Raw genomic sequence first — 21,895 nt, 5'->3', positions numbered from 1 at the left:
GGTATCAGTGAGCAGGAGGGGGTATTAGTAAGCCCAGCTAACTTTTTCACTTGCATTCATTCATGTTATGTCATTTCATAATAATAAAACTGCCTCAAGTGACAGTAAAAGTTTCGGTTGACAGGTGAACAAAGGAAACAAGCCGTGACATTAAATACTTTTTTTTCTTTTTTCAATTTAGACATTGTTGTCAGCAATGATAACATTGTTGATATAATGTAAGAATGTAAATGAAGTAATTAAATATCCTTGTTCTGGTCATTTTCAGACACTACTTCAGTGTGTGAATGTTCCAGGTTAGAGCTTTTAAACCTCAGCGTTTTAAAGTCATGTATTAAGGCTTGAAGCTCATCAGTGCTTTAAGACCTGAGACTTCTGACGTTTTTCATTGTTAGCTGATGCCATTTAATTGTGCTCTCTGGACCTGAATTCATACAAAGAGCTTTTGCGCTGTGTGTGAGTCATAACTCACCAGATTTGGTTAACATTGCGATTCATTTTTTACCTCTGGCAATTCATGTCATTACATTAATGAAAGATGCTGCTTCATCTCCGTCTAATACTTGTGGAGTCTCCCTCTAGCTGAAGAAGGACTACCTGGAGGGTGTTGGAGACACCGTGGACCTGTGTGTGATCGGGGCCTACCTGGGCAAAGGCAAGAGGACGGGCACCTACGGGGGCTTCCTGCTGGCCTGCTATGATGAGGAAAATGAGGAGTTCCAGTCTGTCTGCAAGGTACGACTCCGTTTGATTTGGAGTGATGTAACCCTACTGCAAACTCGCATATTCTATCAGTGTTAGAACTACACACAATACAAGGTTAACAAGTTATTTCACTAACAATATTCTGACTCGGAGGCTGTGAAAGCTGAAAAGTTCTTATTTATTCCGCTTGATCCGTAGAATGAGAAAACTAGAAAGCATTGACTTTGTCTCTATTGTTCTTTTTCCTCCAAACTTGAATAGTATATTCATATAACAGAACCAATATAATGATGAAATGTATCTCCTTTTAGAATAAAAATAACCTTATACACTCTCTGAAAACATCAGACACTGTTCAGTAAAGCTATTCTAATCTCTGAAGTTTGGATGGAAGGATGTTATTTGCCCTGCAATGTTACTTTTCACAGCAGATACAATCATAAGAATAAGGGCCTGGTAAGATAACTAAAGGTAACTAAGGGTTCAAACCCTGGATTTTCAATGTCATGGTGGTGTTTAATCTGTTTAAGTGTAATAAAATGCAGTGGAAACATATTCATACCTAAAAGCTACAGAATAGGTTATGTGCAATAACATTATCTACTGACGACTAGAATAGAATAGAACAGAATAGAATAGTCCTTTATTGTTGTTGTAACATGCAACATGTACAACGAAATTTAAAAAGTGTCAAACAATCAGTGCACAATAAAAAACAGCAGAAACACCACAATAATAAATAAATACAAAAACAAACACACACAGCCATTCCTTCTGTCATTGCACGATCCCGTCACTGTATGTATGTGTTGTGTTAGATGTTTTTTTTATGGCATTGAGGGTGGCTACTGCTGTTGGATAGAAACTGCTTTTGAGTCTATTTGTTCTTGATCTGATTGTCCCGTATCATCTGCCTGATGGCAGCAATAGGAACATGGACTGGAACATGGAGTGACCAGTTAATTCACAAAGACGATTCTGTGAAACTGACTATACACGGAAGTCAAGACAGTCTGTCAAAATCGTGTTGCTTTCCTTTCCTGTGTGTGTGCGTCCGTGTGTATAAATATATATATATATATATATATATATATATATATATATATATATATATATACATACATACATACATACACTGCCTGGCCAAAAAAAAGTCGCCTCCTGGATTTAACTAAATAAATAGGTACAAGCCTCCTATTGGATAATTACTGCATGGATGTTTATCTTTCAGCTGGAAACAAGTCATTTAACCCCAGCTGATGCAATGAGTAGCTTCTCATTTCTTAAGCCACCATGTCAAAGACACATCCCATGGTCGTGGAAAAGCTGTTAGTCTGTTTGAAAAGGGTCAAATTATTGGCGTGCATCTAGCAGAGATAATATCGAAGGAGAATGCAGAAACTACTAAAACTGGGTTAAGAACTGTCCAACGAATTATTAAACACTTGAAGGATAGTGGGGAACTATCGTCTTCAAGGAAGAAATGTGGTCGGAATAAACTTCTGATTGATCATGATTGGCGATCACTTAAACATTTGGTGAAATCAAATCGAAGAAAAACAACAGTGGATCTCAGCGCTGTGTTTAATAGTGAAAGTAAGAGTATTTCCACACGCACAATGTCAAGGGAACTCAGGATTGGGACTGAACAGCTGTGTAGCCTTAAGAAAACTGCTATACAGTGAGGCTTCAATTTGCTCAGAAGCATAAAGATTGGACTCTGGAGCAACAGAAAAAGGTCATGTGGTCTGATGAGTCCAGATTGACCCTGTTCCAGAGTGATGGGCACATCAGGGTAAAAAGAGAGGCAGATAAAGTGGTTACCCATCATGCCTAGTGCCTACTGTACAAGCTTGTGGGGGCAGTGCTCTGATCTGAGGTTGGTTCAGTTGGTCAGGTCTGGGTTCAACATTATGTGCCAAAGAATGAGGTCATCTGACTACCTGAATAAACTGAATGACCAGATTATTCCATCAGTGGATTTGTTCTTCCCTGATGGCACGGGCATGTTCCAGGATGACAGTACCAGGATTCATGAGGTTCAAACTGTGAAAGAGTGATTCAGGGAGCATGAGACATGGATATGGATTGGCCACCACAGAGTCCTGACCTGATCCCCACTGAGAATCTTTGGGATGTGCTGGAAAAGGCTTTATGCAGTGGTCCAACTGTCCCATCGTCAATACAAGATCTGGGTGAAAAATTAATGCAACACTGCATGGAAATAAATCTTGTGACATTGCAGAAGCTTATGGCCACAGCAAATGTGTGCTGTAATCAAAGTTAAAGGCGGTCCAACAAAATATCAGTGAGATTTTTTTTTTTTTTTTTTGTGGCAACTTTTTGTTGGCCAGGCTGGCTGTGTGTGTGTGTGTGTGTGTGTGTGTGTGTATCAACAGAATCTGATTAAACCACAAAGGGTTTGAACAAAACTCATTGATCTTTGAAGATTTGACAGTGTACTGACTTAATGTTTGTTCTTTACTTTTTCCTGCACACCAGCAGGTGACAACTGGAAGAATAAAGTTAAATCTGTCTCCAAGGCCATAAAAATACAAATAGGTGACTTTGTTTTTTTAATGTAACACAGAATTGTAATTGTAGTCAGATACATTTATGCCTTAAAGGAGTTATTTGTAATTTTGAAATTAATGAAAGTTAAACTAGCTAATGTAACAGCGGGGGGGCACTAGAGAACCAGAACGTGCTCGATTCTGCAATGATCACATGCTTGAAATTAGGCCTATAGCTCAGTGAAGAAAGAGTGAGGTTTTTTCTGGTGGTTTTGTTTTTTTATCTGTGTTCTCATTAAAACAAATTAGCTCAATTTTTAGGAAGAAAAGACCCACAGTAAATCCATCAATCACAACATTACAAACTGCACCAAAAGAAAAGAGTCCAAGTGGATAAGTTGTTATACAGATTCCTTTTTCACAATTCTAAACTGCAAGTTCTAATAAGTTTAAACCTCCATGAACATTGCTACAGTGCTAGCTTGACACATCGGCAGCAGGTGGTGGTTATGAAAACCTGGCGCTTTGCAAATCGCACCACCTCTGTCCCTCCACAGGAATGAGGAGAGGTTAGCTTTGCCTCGGTGCTCAGACCTGAGCTACTTCGTGTTTGCTATATGTTATTGTCTTAGATCCTGCAGAAAGTTCAGCAAACGTCTCTACAATACAATACAAGACAGTCTTTTCCATAATGTTTGAACTTTTATTTCTAAAGACTGTAATGATAATTTTAAGTCATTTTGTGAATAATTTTGAAACATGAAAATTACAACAAAAAAAAACTCTTTTAATGATGTAATTTTGATAGGAATATTAACTCCCGCAGACAGTCTGTTAATATTGTTATGTTTTTTGTGAGAAATATCCAATACTTGACCTGTTTGTGTGTGATAATGGTGGTAATCTGGTGTCAACTCTGCCCCTTTTATGAACTTTTAACTGGAGTCAGCAAATGGAGCTTAACAGAACAGCTTTATGACACTAGTTAGGGCAGGAGTGTCAAACTGATTTTAGTTCTGGGTCCACATTCAGCCCAATATGATCTGAAACGGGCTGAACCAGTAAAGTAATAACAGTGGAAAAAGTACAATTACATTATGAAAATGTTTACATCTACATCAAGTTTCCTTAAAATGTGAATAACATGAACAACCTGAAATGTCTTAAGAAAAATAATTTTAATTTGAACAATATTCTGCCTCAGTTTATCATTTACACATGTAAATACAACTTACAGATCACAGTGGATCTACAAATACACAAAACATTTAGTAACAGTCAGAATATTGGTACAATGTCGCTTTCTCTTAAGACATTCATATTCATTTTTGCTCGGGTTATTCACATTGTTTGTCAAAGTATAGTTTGTAAACATTGTCATGAATTCGGAGTTGTCATTATTTATGGCAGTTTTTCAATCTTGGGGTCAAGACCCCACATGGGGTCGCCTTGAAATCAAATGGGGTCACCTGAAATTTCTAGTAATTGATAAAAATAAAAACTTACTTATAAATAATATATGGTGAGTTGACAAAGACAATCCCAATACATAAAACACATGACAAACTGTGAAGCTGAAACTGAAGCACTGTGGCTCTGTTTATCTGTCAAATGTTCATTGTGGTCAGTTTCAGATGCTGCAGCTCTTCCATAATTCATAGTTTGAGTTCTTGTTTGTTCAGTTTAATTGTCAGCCTTGTAAATCCAAGCTGGACTGACTGTACATATCCTGACCAAGGAAAATCAAGTTCTCCCTTTGTGCAGTAATCTACACCTGGATTTACTGCCTCGGTCCATAATAATATACATTATATAGACTGAATGTTGTATGAAATTAGCGTTTATTTGCAACATAGTATAGAAAATTATTACATGATCTAAAACAAATTAATTTTACCAAAAAAAAAAAAAGTCTCCGTTTTGAATGTCTGGGGTCGCTATAAATTTGTGATGTTAAAATGGGGTCATGAGCCAAAAAAGGTTGGGAACCACTGATTTATAGGTTATGATGATACTATTTTATTGGTCAAACCCAGATTGAATTGGTCTGTATGTGGCCCCTGAACTAAAAGGAGTTTAACATCATTATTGTTGATATCTTAAGTGTAATTTTTGCATTTCACAAATTCATCTCATGTACTGGATTGGACCTTTTGTCGGGCCGGTTTTAGCCCATATGTTTGACACCTGTGGCTTAGTATATCTGTGATTCTTAAGGTTGGGAGGAAAACATCCCCTACGTCTGCAGGAGTAGCTTGGTGATATAAACAGGAATATCCACAGATAATTTGCCATCTTTATTCACTTCACTTTGTGATTCAGGACCTTCATGAAGGATTTACAGAGAAATTAATTTTATATTTCCTGTCTGCACGGCTCTGTAAATATATTCATGGCAAAGTCGGAAATGGTAGTTGAAAATGTTATCATGCGTTATTTAATCCTGCCCCCTGAGCTTTCATGTATGTAAACGAAAAACCTTGTAAGAAAAATGTGTTGACACTGCGATCCCTTTTTAGCTCTGCAACAATGAAATTAAACAATTTTCCGGTTTCTGTTCCATCCCAGGTGTTTGGTTTGCCAGTTTGTTTGTTTCTCTTTTGCAGTGAATCTGTCAGGTGTTTATTTGGAAGCCATATAGTGTTAATTGGATGTTTTGGATGAAGTCTTTTTTTAATGTGTGTACTCTGGATGTTTTGGCGTTTGTGGATCAGTTTTTGTTTAGTTTTTTTTTTGAAGGGTGGTGGGGTTTTGTTTTTTTAAGTACTAGTTGCATTGTGGATGTGTGGCTGCTTTTTCCATTAGTTGATTTGAGTTTGGGGAGAATCTCAGCTGTACCAAAAATCTGTGTGGAGGCGTGACTATGCATCTTAGTGGGTAAAGCCATATAGGAGCATGCGTGACCATTTGTGTGTATTTATATGTGTGCGTCGTTGAGATAATGAGAGCGTAAACAGGCTGGAGTTTGACTTCTACACAGCATCAGTTCCGTCTCCACTCTGTCCTGCGGAAATATCAGAACTCCACTTTTTTTTCCCCAATCATGAACTTTCATGTCTGTGTCCATAGCAAATGGATTCAGGAAGCGGTCAGTGCACAGATTTTCCAGGACCTGCAACACTTTCACATAATTGAACAAATTTAACACCTGTGGGTTCGTTGATACAACTAGGGCGTTGTGCTGTTCTCCGTGCAGTAGTGTTTCTGGAGTCAGCAGAGGTTAAAACCTCTCTTAGAATACCCACTAACACTAGCTGAAAACTGAATCTGTCTACAAATAAAGTCTCATTGGACAGTGTTTAAAGATCTCTAGCCTGTATATTATAGTAGACTGAGGCTGAATGTTGACTTGATGCCTTTTTTGGTAAAATGGGAGGAAAACGTTGGGTGAAGATTCCCTGTTATGATTTATTATTGATTTTTATCTTATTCTTTTTCGTGCTTGGATGATTCAAGGCCTTCTTTTGGAGTCTTCCATTTTTAAAGAGATGTTTCTTTTTTCTTTCCTTTTTTTTTTTTTTTTTTTTTTTTTTACATTGCTGCATTTTTCAAAACTCTCAAATCATCAGCTCTTAATACACTGGTCGAGGGTTTGGTCTTATACGTTATTCACTTTACAGTGCAGATCCCAGCCCTAAACATAAAGTCTCAAAACTGCTATTTTCACATAACTGTGTGTGTGCTTGTTGTACTTGCACTTGGTTTGTGCATTAGAAAAGGTTGCATAAGTCTACAGCTTCAAAAGCCCGAGTCAGCGAGTCTCATAATTAATTGGCGACTGACATGGCACAGGTTTCTGTGTATTTATTTTCCATATTGCTGAGCAATAAACTTGCTGCATTGCTACTTGAGGAAGAGAGGCAGTGTTGCTTGTGTACCATGCCCTTTTTGATGTGCACAGATTGTACATGTGAAAGAAACTTGGAAGAAAAGTGTGGTAGCCCGGTGCAGCCATGGCCAGAGGCGTTTATGCTTTGCAGCCGTCTGATCCGTTCTCATAAAGACGTTATCTCAGGAGCAGCTTGACGGGGGTTTCTTCAAATTTGGGACGAATGGTCGCTTGGACGTGAGTACAAACAGAGTAGAATCTTGTTGTGAAACGTAGAAGTAGATCAGTTCCCGTTATTACTGTTCCAGTGTGGAGCAAGGTTATAATAGTTTTGGATTTTTCATTATAGTTTAGTTTTATTTAGTTTTGACTTTTTTTTTCTCTAATTCAGTTAGTTTTAATTAGTTTTTAGAGCAGGTTTGCTCATTTTTATTAGTTTTTGTTATTTTCTAAACACTTAGTTTTAGTTGAGTTTTAGTTTCTTTATATCTTTTATCTTCTTCTCTGTCGTATTCAAATAAATCCCAGACAGGACTCTGCTGCTTTCTCCCAACTTTAGTCTCCATGTTTCCAGGTAGAGTGGGAACCAGAAGACGCCGAAACGACAAGTGACAAGAAGTGACGGACCATGAAATATCCTATAGTGCCAGCAGCTAAAATTGCTTGAGGGAAATAAATTGATTTTATATCAATCCGACTTTGACAAAGATGAAAACGAAGGGAATTTTATCCAGAATTTTTTTACATTTTAGTTAGTTTTGTAAACACACAATACAGTTTCAGTTAGTTATTGTTTTTTTCTTTTAATTATAGTTTTTATTTATTTCAGTTAATGAAAATGTTTTTACAATTCTAGTTTTCGTCATTTCGTTAGTTTTCATTAACGATAATAACCTTGGTGTGGAGCAGATTAAAGCCATTTGATTTATGCAACAGGTCTTGTCAAAGAGTGTCAGCAACCATTTCTGAAGGTGTAATTGCGTGAAATCCAACTGTTTTTGGTAATAAGCAGCAGTAGGACATGATTATTATAATACCATGTTTACTTGTTAATGTGCAAAGGCGGCCGCCAGGGTGATACACAACTTCCTGCTGAGCTGAGGATAACATGGAGATCAGAGGTGGTGTTTAATGGAGTCTAACATTGTCTGGTGTTGAAAGGTGAGACACAGGAAGTAGTCTGAGTTTACTGTAAAAAGAAGTCCTTCAGGGTGCAACGATGTTTGAGGGCCATCTGCTAGCAGAAATGGAATGGAATGCTTCGTGCGCTACAATTGATAGAATCACAGTTTAAAAAATAAAAGGTTAACTCACTTTATTATCCTTGTCGAAAAATTCAGTCTCTGCATTTTACCCATCTTTATACTCACAAAGTACCTAGCATAAGCACATAGCACACTTTAGGAGGAGTGAGCTGCCACTGAAGATGCTTGTGGAAGTTTTAGATTCAGTATCAGCCTATGCAGTCATATAGTGTCAAAAGGTAGCAATTCAGTGTTCTGCTAGGTTTTAAGGAGATTGCAGAGACGGAAAAAATAAATATATCCTTGGTTGTCAGTGATGTTGTGGATTTAGTGACCCTATGCAGTGCTGAGTAAACAATGTAAAATCATAGTTCAAACATTTTCTCCATTTTGGTGTCCACTGTAGGTTCCTTTACACACTCTGAAAGGAACAGTGAGTGTAGGGGATAATATAGTGTCATATAGCAAGACCAGTAACTAGGGCTGTGTATTGGCAAGAATCTAGCGATACGATATATCGTGATACTGTTAAAAAGGCATTTTTTTGTTTGTTCCTTTTTTTTAAATGATTATTTCCTTGAAGAATTGAATTACACCAGAAATATGCACAAATACTAAACACATTTTTATTTGATCACAACAGGATCTAATGCTATATCACAAAATGTTCCTGTGATAAAACTTAAATGTTTTACAGACATTACAGATTAAGATCCTGTTCAAATGTTCATATTCTATTAGTTCAGAACTAACATCAGAACATTTTTTTTTGTGAAATCCCAACAAAAGAACTAACATTTAATGAAACGGTGTTAAACAAATAAATAAAATATAAAAAAAAAACCAAAAAAACAAAAATGAACCTCAACAATATCTGCATTTGAATAAATACCTAAAAATATCGATACAGTACTTTTTAATATCGATACAGTATTGTGAAATGAAATATCGCAATTTATTGCAGAATCGATATTTTCTAACAGCCCTACCAGTAACCACACACTGAGCCTGTTTACATGCACACTGATACTCATCGATTATTATCGGATTTCTGGAATGATCAGATTATTGAAGTGGTCATGTAAACAGTATAATCAGATCTGTTTTATCAGATAACAGCAGTAATCCGATTAATATGAGAAATCAGATTAACACTTGGATTTTTCCTCAATACTCTGATGTCTTCCTGCTTGTATACAGGTTAATCAGATTCATTTAGTTCTTTTACATCTGCACATGTAAAAACAATTAATCATAGAAAACTGAAGTTACGTAGTCAAACATGAGTGGAAGAGAATAACAGGAAGTTTGATTCTACCATCACTATGTTTGTACGTACTCCGAAAAAATCTGATAATGGACTGGAGCGTCTAAAGCAGAGTTTTTGATTAACGCATTTCTTAAGTGCATGTAAATACGTCAGATCTGATTAATACAATTATCTGATTATTAACAGTTATCGGATTTTTATGGTCATGTAAATGGGCTCATTGTTTTTGTACTGTGCCAGCACCTACTGATCAGGTTTGGCCAAGTCCATCATAATGCTGTACTGGCATGTTAGTAATTCCTTAAACCTATCACAACCATTTTGGGAAAATTACCCACAAAAGAAAACGACAAATGCTAAAAACCAAGCAGATCTGCCATATTGCACAATTCCGCATGCCATTTTCAACATGGTGCTACAGCTCCAAGGTTCTTTTTTCACAAAGCAACAGGGACTCTGGAAAAGCACAGGATAGCAGAACAGTAGAGAATGCTGACTGAAGTAGTCATCCAATGGCAGGATTATTTCAACAGACTACTTCCTGTGAGCCAGGCTAATTGCAATCTGCAACCTCAGAGCTGGATTCCATGAAATGCTATGTGATGCACAATATGATCACACTGCCTCCAAGTGTTTTTTCAGAAGTCTGGGATGTCGTGCCAGCATCTAGAGATGGCATTATGACAACTGCAGAAATAATGCACAAATTATCTCATTATTTATTCTTTCAGGGTAGCAAAAAATCAACTTGTGATTTCAAGATAATAGCACTAAACCCCTGAACGCTGACTGTCACAAATTTGCATCAAACTATTTCCGCTATGGAATCAGCCTAGATAGCATTATGTTTTCCCTCAATCCTGCTTTGGACATGTTCAATACAAGTCTAGTCAGAACACCAAAAATAATTTTGTGGCATCAATAAATCCATCTCCATCTCCTGAGACTAAAATGTGTTTTATTACTTATCCATTACTATTGACCATTTTACCTGTTTTTGCTAATTTGCATTGTACCCAAATGTATATACACTTATATATAAATTTAGGTATTAAGGGGTTAAAGAAGATGAATTTCAGGCATGGTGGCTGTTATCTTCCATATTGTGACATCATAAGGTAGAGCAATACCACTTTCCTGTCCATTACTCACACCATAACTCTGGAACAGAAGGGATTGCAGCAATATGTCACAGTTGCTCGGATGCTGAATCGGTTCATCTTGCTGCCCACCTTGAAACTCTTCTGACTGTATAGAGCCCTGTTTTGCCCGGGAAAAGATGTGTTTTAGTCGATGATGTTTTACAATTTGCAGCAAGATGAAAACTGTAACTTGACTGGGTGGTGCAGGCATATATATAAGGCAGTATTTCAAGTTCAATTTAGTTTTCAGGCACAAAGACATAAATTCATCTTGGTGGGTGCCATTCAGACATAGTTGTATGATGTGAGTGATGGTTGATGATTGTCTGTGGCTGCAGCTCTAACACATCCTGTCCATCATATGTTTCCCTCATTCACTTTTCAATGTCATTTGTAAAACAAAAGGCCTAAATCCACAAAAACACTCCATGACGTCCTTGACACTGTAAACATCAGAAACCCATGGTTTGAGAGGCTCAGCTGTAGCTGAAAGCAGAGTTTAACCCACATTTGGATCTCCCTAATGGAACCTGCACCGCATGTCCAGCTGCAGTGTCCTTGAGCCACACAGAGTCATCAGCTGCTACCGCCGTGAAGTCCACACTCCTCCCACTGTGGAGACGACCACAAAAGCAACCAGGAATCACTATTAAAATCATGAGGCTTACAAAAGCATCTGATCTTACGCCATTATTTTTCCTAATTCTATTTGTGCACTTTGTCATCATTTGCTTTTTCATACTTTTCAGTTTGTTTTTTTTTTTTTTTTAACATCTTTCAGTGGCAGCATACTTCTCCTTAAATGCACATGTTTTTGGATTATTAAGCTTTGAATAAATTGAGCCCAGTAGGACGCCTCAGAACAGACTTTCCAGGTTACCTTCTTGGTAGTCTGCTCACTCACTTTGATGGTATTCTTTGAAAATTGGTGTTTTGATATTAAGACAGTGCAGTGTTTATGCTTTTAGCAACAAACAAACCAAGAAATGCATTAAAAATACAGAAGACGATCTATTGTAATGTCAAGTGAAATGTAGCTGAAATGAAATTGTCAAGTCACAGATTGTTCTGTTTTCAATCACAGGATTAACATACTGTTTAACTGCATGCTCGATGCGTCATGTTCATGCAGTTTTTTTATGCATCCAAATATATAACAAAGAAAAATCTTCTAAATGCCGTGTGAATTTATATAGATGTTCATCTTTTCCACTTGCTTCTTAGATTTTGCAATTTAGAATGGATTTTTATGGCTGCAACTAACCATTAGTGTCACTTACCATTAATCAGTTAGTTGTTTGGTCAGTGATATTGAAATGAACTTTTCCTGGTATTTGATTGTAGAGGGTATGAATACATCTGTCAGGTTTTTTTGATCGACTTTATTTCATTTGCAAATATCTGTACATTCCTCAAATTCAGTCTGCAAGGCAAAAAAAAAGTTTGAACAGGAGCAATTTAGGATGAGTTTAAATAATGAAATCACACTGATTTGAAACAGGATGTTGTAATCATGACTTGATCCAAAGGTCAGCAGTTTGACAACAAATATATGAAAGAAAATTTAAATTTTTATAATGATCCTTGAACAGAAATAGGGAGGGATTTGAATATATTAGACCCTATGGTGCACAGAATTAAAAGATTCTCAGCATCTGGATGTACCTCAGTGTGTAAAAGGGCAAAGGTTCAACCGTTTGGTGATCTCTGATCCGTCAGGTGACCTCTACGACACATCTAGAACATCATTCATCTAGAGAAAAAACAACCACATGGGTCAGGATTACTGTGGAGAACCTCTGTCACAGACTATAAGATGGAGTTGCAGACACGAAAGGGGATGGAGATTTAGCATGAAGTAGTCAAACATACGACCCATGAGCCAAAACCGGCCCGCAAAGGTTCCAATCCGGCGCACGGGATGAATTTGCAAAGTGCAAAAATTACACTGTAGATATTAACAGTCAAGGATGTCAAAAATCCTTTTAGTTCAGGTTCCACATAAAGACTGATATGATCTAAAGCAGGGGTCTCAAACATGCGGCCCGGGGGCCAAATGTGGTCCACCAAAGGTTCCAATGTGGCCCGTGGGATGAATTTGCAAAGTGCAAAAATTCCACAGTCAAGGCTGTGGAACTCATTTTAGTTCAGGTTCCATATACAGACCAATATGATCTACAGTAAAATAATAGCATAAAAACCTACAAAAAAAATAACAACTCCATATTTTCTTCTCGGTTTGATGTGAAAAAAATATTACACTATGCCTATAAATAATGACAATTTCAAATTTTTGTCTTTGTTTCAGTGCAAAAAATAACATTAAATCATGAAAATACGTACATTTACCAACTATCCCGAAACAATATGTGAATAACCTAAAGAAATATGAACAACCTGAATTGTCTAAAGAAAATTAAGCACAATTTTAACAATTTTTTGCCTGTTCCTCAGTGTTTAGTGTCTTTGTGGTAATTACCTCTGGGCAAAAATAGGGCTGACAAGCCACTCCAGGACCCACAAAAACTTAAGTTAAGGTCGTCATTGAGACTGATGGACGAACAGTGTCTTTGTAGATCTGATCCATAATGCACATGTGTAAATGATAAGTTGAGGCAGAATATTGTTAACGTTGAACTTATTTTTCTTAAGAAATTTCAGTTTTTTCAGGTTATTCACATCTTTTTTGTTTGGATAGTTTAAAAAAATAAGTATTTTCATAATTTAATGGGGGTTTTTTTGCACTAAAACAAAGGAAAAAATTTGGAGTTGTCGTTATTTATAGGTTATTCTGTTATTATTTTACTGGTCCAGCCCACTTGAGATCAAATTGGGCTGAATGTGGAACCTGAAAGAAAATGAGTTTGAGAGCCCTGATCTAAAGTAAAATAATAACATAATAACCATTAAATAATTACATACAGACATAATACATGCAAACTATCACAATAAAATGTAAATAACCTGAACAAATACGAACATCTGAACAATCTGAAATGTCTTAAGAATACAATACTTACAATAATTAATAAGGGCAATTTTAACACTATTCTGTTTGTTACTAAATGTTGTGTGTCTTTGTAGATCCACTGTGATTTGTAAGTGGTAATGTACATGTGTAAATGAGAAACTGAGGAAGAATATTGATAAAATTGCACTTATTTTTCTTAAGACATTTTAGGTTGTTCATTTTGTTCACATTTTCATAATGTAATTTTACTTTTTTCATACTAATACAAAGTGAAAAAAATGTCTACAATTATTATTTATACTTTATTATGTTATAATTGTACTGGTCTGGCTCACTTCAGATCATGTTGGGTTGTATGTGGCCCCTGAACTAAAATGAGTTTGACATCCCTGGAGTTGAAGATTTGTTTTTCCTTTGCAGTTGCAGACCAATTGTGTCTCAACAGACAAATAGGATCAATGCAGTTTCACAGAACTGCATAAATAGGTGATTGTCATTAGGTTCTGCCTCTTCACCTTGAATAGACGAGTCCTCGTGGCCATTTTAATTCTGTTCTGAGCTTGTGCTTTGTTGCCCATACTGGAGAATGGAATTACCTGTGTTATGTTTCTACCGAGGAAGAAATCAGAGGTTGACAAGATTCTGAGCTCTGGGCATCTTTGTGCAGGAGCGTTAATCTTTTAAAATGTTGGACAGCATTCAGATTAATATAACATTAATATTAAAAAAATCTATATATTACAGTGATAGGCTGAAGGATAAGCTGATCTTGGAATACCTAAATCAGGGGTAGTCAGCCTGTGGCTCCTGGGCCACATTTGGCTCTCTGGCCATTTTCCAGCAGCTTCCTGTGGCTTTGTAAAAAAAAAAAAAAAAAAAGGAATGAGTAACAGTTGTTTTTTTTAAATATATATTTTGCCACGATTGTCACAACCATAAAGTCATGCTGATGTTGTAGTTGTGAAAATGTAGACTATACTCCAAGTGAATCCAAAAATAGAAGTAGCAGTAAAAGTAGACTACTTTTTAACTTATTACACTGAGGGCATTCATCTGTAAACTCCTTTGCAAAGAAAGCCTTCACACACCAGTCAGTTTCTGTTGCACAACACAGTAATGACAGCTTCTCACAGTAGCCACTTTGAGGTAAAAAATATTAAAGATGTTTTTTGTTTTTTTTTGCTCCAGACAGATTTTGTTTCAAAAATAGCTCTTTGATTACAAACGTTGCCGACCCATGACCTAGATCTATCCCCACACTTTTAGTTTTCTTCCATTGCTGTAGATAGGGTTGGCACCCTGTACTATTATTGTGGAATAAGGGGTAAAACCCATCAGGGATGTTTGGCCACTTCTTAGTTAGCTCTTAGTTCTAGCAGAATGCTGGAACATGTGGCCATGATGACACGAGGAAGTGACTTATGGTATTAAAACAATTAAATCTATACAAAAGAAGACACCACATAGAAAGATGTCTCTGAAACTTGTCATTTTCAGGGTAAAGTTGCAGCTCAAAGGTTGTTGCTCTTTCATGCAGTGAGAGGGAATTTCAAAAATAAGTCGAGCTACAATCCTGCCAATGTGCGACAGGAGTATTGGCCCTTATCCTGGCAGAGTGCCTTTAGTGAGACAGTAATACAGGGCAGACGACGCACATCCTGTGAGCACAGATGGTGTAAGAATGAGGGTGTTCGAAATGTGATAAAGCTACAGGTTGTCACAATGTTAAGAGCGAGACTCTGCTCACCACCATATTTTTCAGTTCATTATGTGGCGATGGCACAACAAAACAGACTGACAGTCCTCCACAGTTTGCATGATTCACAGAAATCTCTACATGATTTTCTCACCGACATAAGGTTTACTAGGATCCTTTTCCTTACCGTCCCTAAAATAGGTGTTTCCTACCATTCAAATAAAATCCACTGCTGGTTTCTGGGTAGAGATCTGGCCAACTGGATCTGTAAAGGTGTCACTGTTTTAAAAAAAAAAAAAAAAAAAAAAAAAAGCCTTTGTGCTGAATGAAGCTACTGGAACATAAATTTTCCCACACGGACACCTTTTAGAGTATGTCTGTGAGCCAAAAAGTGCTGTATTTGCATGACATAGCAGCCCCTTTTTTGCCTCCCCTTTCTGTGCGCGTCAGCCTGTTAGGTGATTCTCAGGTCTCAGCGGGTGCAGGTCTTTTGAGAGGTGACATGATGCTGGAGGCAAAGCGGGGAGACAAGGCTCTCCCGGTGTAGGGTGGGGTGGGGGTGTGTGGTGGGGTGTGAGGGATGTGGGTTCTGTTCTGTGTTACTGCTGCTCTCTGCCAAATGTGTGCTGTTGCACCATGAGGGAATATGTGTATGTCTACTTCTGAGTCTGTCTGTCTTATGTCTTCCAGATCGGGACAGGCTTCAAGGATGAAGATCTGGAGCAGCATTACAAGTTCTTAAAGGTAAAGTGGTGCATAACTAGCTTAGTAAAAACCTCAAACCCTACACTTGTTTTCCCCTATTGATGCCGACATACTTCTGAACCACATTTTGCAGCCGGCAGCAAAACGTTCCACATTTTCAAGCTGAAACGATCGCATTTTGAAAAGAGTGTATGCAACCAATGTCATCGGGGCCCTTTCACTTCAGAAATAATCAGCCTTTCATTTAATTCTTCATTCATTTTGCTTTGTCTGTTGGAAATGGAGATATTCACACCACTGCTCAGACATAGTCTGAAAAACTTAAATACTGCCATTGCCTCATAGGAATTGGCTCTAGTGTATTTAACGTGAGTCTGAGTGGACGAAGTCATAGAAATCAGATTGGGTGTTAAAGGAAGTATTGCACATTGGTGGTGTTTCCCCTGTAGAACTGCGCCTACATGGTGTATACAGCACCAAAAGGAAATTTCATCAGGTTAAATAAATTAACTTTTATAAACATGCATTTTCTCTCAAATGTGTGTTATGTTTTGTCTCTACTTGGTCGATATTAGCTAGTAACCACAAACTACTCCTGTTGTACCAATACAAATGTGCATTTGGAAGAACTGTGTAGGCGTGCTCCACCGTTTGGTAATGAATTGCTTTTTCAATTTAGTTTTGAAGAGGGTTTGTTCCAGAGCAGCAGAGCATTTGAAGAAATTGACGACTGTGCTTGGAAAATGATAACTGTTGTAAGAGTCAGAATTGATTTGAGTCCTCCGACTTTATCAGCAGCTTTTTAGGCCTTGATTTCCCACAACAGAGGCATTTTAAAAAAGCAGGCATTTGTCATCATTAACGTAACTAATTGTGAAGTTCTATCATTTCGGTGAATACAAGTTTACACCACAGCGTTGTTAGAATAAAATACCTGTGAAGTAATGTTTTTTAAAGGTTAAAGGTTTAGACTCAAACTGCTGCACGCTGCAGAATCACAGAGGAACTGATTGAGAAGGCGGTGTAACCTTTTTTTTTCCTCCCTCTCCCCCTCCCTGCAGACCAATACACCCTGTACTGTAGTGGTTTGTAATGAAGCCCTCCATCTGAAAGTGATGGATGGTGAATTAAGGCGAGCCAGTGGTGTGGCCGTGTTGCCTAGGTTGCAGTACAGCAGACCAATGAGACTGCAGACGTTCACATTCCTCAGGGTGGCGAGCTGCAGCGGGGACGAGCCCATGACAAATGTTCTGTTCTGATACTCATTTAGATGTCTCCATTTTTTCGGTCAGTATGAATCTGATAGCCGATCTCCTTATCTCGCCGAATTGATCGGACTGCTCTGTGTGATATGTGCCCACACATCCTTCTAACTACCAGTGGAGACGCGTAGTGTTTGATTTAAATGGCCATTGAGAGGCTAAAGAAGCGATTGCTGTATAGTCCATTGACTCGATTCGCATCATTACTAGTAACCAAACACTGAACAGAAAGTAGGGGCAGTCTGTCTTTGTGTCTTATTGAAAACATCACAAAATCAACAGTTTTCTTTGCGTAAATGGCACATGCTACTCAATTTATTTCAGGAATGTCCACATTTTAGTTCAGAGCTGCAACAAATAAATTGAATGTCAACTTTTAAATTAATGCGCAAATATTTTAATAATTCATTCCATTCCAATCAGTTCTACTTTCCTCCTCCACTACAACAGCGTACTAACTGAACATCTTTAGTGCCACCTCCTAAATTATTGAAATACAACCCTTCAGTTTACATTCTGGTTAAAATTTGATGTTTTATACCAAGTATTGAACCAAATCTGTATAAATAGACCCTCTGACATTAACAAATGGGTAGTTAATGGGTAGCATTAATGTTTCACAGATGGGAGAACCTTTTTTTTTTTTTTTTTAGGTTTCAGACATCTTGTTTATGGAGAAAAATCATCCATTATCACATAATATGCCGCGTCCTACTTTACCTAAGACATAAAAATATAATAGTCCTGTTGATTTAAATACATTTTACTGAACTAAAGCCTTAAGTTCAGATCACTTCATTTGTGTTTTCTGCACTCGTAGCAGTTTTACAACATGAAAAAGTAACTTATTTCTTACACTTCCATATTCAGACCCATTTCCAATGTTCATTAGCTCTGTCCCAGTGCTATACATAGGTTGCCCCCCCCCACACACACACACACACACACACCACACACACACACACCACACACACACACACACACACAAAATCGCTCTGACATCAGGGTAATAGTTTTCCGTGTTGTTTGACTAATTCTTGTGTGATGCTCGTTCTGCTGCGACGGTACATGTGCAAAATACTGTCATGAGAGCAGTTGTGTTGATGGAATATGTGCACGAGGAGGCATGGAGACATCTGAAAGTGACTAAATTCCTATAAAAGAGTGCCTCCATTATCCTACACTACTAATTTCACACAAATTGAAGCTGTCTGTTAATATCCCATCCATCATGCACTGAAGGAGGAGATTTGAGGAGATTTACTCTTAAGGCATCAAAATTAAGTGTGAAACCAATGATACCTTGAATTTGTGGAGACTGTTTGTTACCCAGCTTTAGTCTTGTGTGCTTAAAGCTGCTGTGATTAATATTTTTTTTGGCTTTACTAAGCAAAAATTCCATAATTACCTTTCACACATACTGTATTTTCAAGTGGTCTGAGACGGGGGTGGGGGTTGGGGTTCTACCACCTTCTGTAGATTCGGTTTTCTGTTCTGTGGTGCAGATTTTTCCTAATCTCAGGCAGATGGGAGGGTTACATCTTTAAATGACTGCTCTAATCACTGATCGCTGATTAAATATGTGATTCTGCTGCTTTAGTTCCAATATAGAAGCCTAGAAAAGTGTCTTTCTAGTCCAACAGCCCAAATGTCCAATGGACTATTGGTGTCAGTTGTCGTCCGTCCGTCCATCTGGAAACAATTTTTCAAGAATCTTCTTCTCCGAAACCATCAGTCAAAATAACTTCATATTTGTTGTGGAACAACAAGGTCTACCAAGTTTGTGGAAAGAACTGAGAAATATTGATTTTTGAATTTTGTATGAATTTTTGAAATGTTAAAATCCCTATTGGCTTATAATGGGACATTTATCAAAGTGCTGTAACTTGAAAACAGTTGAAGATATTGATATAATTACTATTGGTAATAGATAGGAAGTCACATATGGGCTTTCATTTGATGCCATGACCTTTGACCTTGAAAGGTAAAATGAATGTCAAAGTCTTTAAATTATGCCACTGGACTACAGGACCCTTTGTCCTATTTTTTTTTTTTTAATTTGGACCAAGAGGGGAGAGCTGCACAAGTAATATTCTGTCCCTGCAGCATTAATTGTCATTTTATTTACTTTTGTCCATTTGTTAAAGGTGCTGGAGACTTTCGTGACCAATTTTTCATCAAATCTGTTAAACCTCAGTCATAGCCTCAGTATCACGAATCTGTAAGTCTTTCTGTGATTACTCACCTGAATCTCTTGCATTACAGTGAACAATTTCGAAGTGCCATCCACCATAAACAAACCGTGTGTTTACAAACCGACCTGGGACGTCACTCGGGCATCTTCGGAATTTTGTCGCGACATGCATTGTGGAAAACCGAGGTCCACACAGCCACCTGACAGTGGTAGCGGCAGCACGACCATATGATACTATATAGATGAAACAAACACGCGGAAACAGCTGGAGGAATATGCATAAAAGGAAGGGAGTTCCTGCTGTTTCCGATCGTCTCTGTTACAGCTTCCACTGTAAGGTGGCTGCACGAGCCTTTGCTTCCCACAATGCACGTCGCGACAAAATTCCAAAGTGACCTCCTGGCTCGTTTGTAAACAAATGGACTGTTTATGGTGGATGGCACTTTGAAATTGTTCATCGTGATGCAAGAGATTCAGGTGAGTAGACACAGAAAGACTAACAGATTCATGATACTGAGGATATGACTGAGGTTTTACAGATATGATGAAAAATTGGTCACGAAAGTCTCCAGCGCCTTTAAAGACACAAAAGGTAGTATATGAAGTCATTTTTCAGATGATTCTTGCAGTGATAAATTTCAAACCATCAGAATTCAGGAACAGTGTTTTTATTGATTGATCCTGTCGCAGACGTGCAGTCCCTTTAATAAGGTTACCGTCTGTAATGATCCACTGTTTGACTAAAAGGCTCATAAGTTTACAGCCTGGCACGACTCGTCTGCAGTGTTTTATAAGAGCCTACACACCTACCACAGCCCGCTCACTGGAGTCCACTGTGTAGAAGAGTGTCACTTAAAAGCCTACAGTATAAATAATGTGTGTAAACCCACCACGACTGCTCCAGCCTTCTTTTCCAGCATTACTTAACTCTGACCTACTTCTGTGGACACTGCAGCACAAGTAGTTAACATTACACCATTTCACAGATGCCCTTTTACATCCACACTAATACTCCAATATTATCCGATTTCTGGAGTTATCAAATCATTCAATTGATCACGTAAACAGTAGGGGTGTGAGAAAATATTGGTTCTGCAATATATTGCAATATTTCATTTCACAATACTGTATCTATATTAAATAGTACTGAATCGATATTTTTAGGTATTTATTCAAATGCAGTTATTGTGGAGGTTCATTTTTGTTTTTGTTTATATCTTATTTATTTTTATTCAACACTCTTTTATTAAATAAAGTTAGTTCCTTTGTTGGGATTGCACAAAAAATGTTCTGATGTTAGTTCTGAACTAATAGAATCTGAACATTTGAACAGGATCTTAAACTGTAATGTCTGTAAAACATAATTTAAATTTAAACACAGGAACATTTTGTGATATAGCATTAGATCCTGTTGGGATCAAATAAAAATGTGTTCAGTATTTGTACATATTTCTGGTGTAATTCAATTCTCCAAGGAAATAATCATTTAAAAAAAAGAAACAAACAAAAAACTGCCTTATTAACAGTGTCATAATATATTGTGATATATCGTATTGTGATCCCAGTATTGTGATTTGTATCGTATCGCCAGATTCTTGCTGATACACAGCCCTAGTAAACGGTATAATCTGATCTGTTTTATCAGATAACAGCGGTAATCTGATCATGAGAAATCAGATTAACACACCTGGATTTCTCCCCAGTACTCCAATGTCTTCCTGCATGTATACAGGTTAATCTGATTGATTTCGTTGTTTTACTTCTATGCATGTGTGGAAACAATTAAAATTGTAGAAAACGGAAGTTACGTAGTCAAACGTGAGTGGAAGAGAAGAACAGGAAGTTTGATTCTACCGTCACTATGTACGTACTCTGAAAGAAATCCAATAATTGACTGGAGCATCTAAACTGGGGTTTACGATTATCGCATTTCTTAAGTGCATGTAAATGCGTCAGATCTGACTATTACAATTATATGATTACCAACAGTTAGCAGATGTTCATTTCATGCTCATGTAAACAGGTTCAGTGTTGCATCATGTCAGAATGAGACTATTGAACTTTAGTTAAAGAGTAGTTTACTAAACTTCCCAAAGACATGAATGCATACCCTGAGCTGCCTGGGTTTGTGTAATCTTACAGGGTGAATATCAGGTAACGAGTGTGTCTGTCAGAGCGGTTCAGAGTGAATTCTTTCATATAGGTCTATGATAATGTGGTCTGGAAATCACCTTCTCATGTTGCCCGTCAGACAAGTGCGTATCATTTGAATATCAGCGCTCAAAGTCAGGATTTCTCTTGGGAACGAATTGTGAGGCGAGATCCAGCAGAGCAGCCAAAGGCACTCCGTCACTGTCTCTTTAC

General features: G+C 37.5%; 1 protein-coding gene across 2 annotated transcripts in view; it reads left to right on the top strand.

The window, feature by feature from the left end:
• lig1 (ligase I, DNA, ATP-dependent) overlaps positions 1–21,895 on the top strand; it is a 130,535-nt gene that overhangs the window by 91,504 nt on the left and 17,136 nt on the right. For both annotated transcript variants that reach the window (XM_030161210.1, XM_030161209.1), the window contains exons 23-24: positions 583–735; positions 16,061–16,114. In XM_030161210.1, the coding sequence (XP_030017070.1) occupies positions 583–735; positions 16,061–16,114 (207 nt within the window). The remainder of the gene's footprint in view (positions 1–582; positions 736–16,060; positions 16,115–21,895) is intronic.

Source organism: Sphaeramia orbicularis, chromosome 17 (genome assembly GCF_902148855.1).
Source record: "Sphaeramia orbicularis chromosome 17, fSphaOr1.1, whole genome shotgun sequence".
Classification (NCBI taxonomy): Eukaryota; Metazoa; Chordata; class Actinopteri; order Kurtiformes; family Apogonidae; genus Sphaeramia; species Sphaeramia orbicularis.
This window is presented reverse-complemented; position numbering and strand designations above follow the sequence as displayed.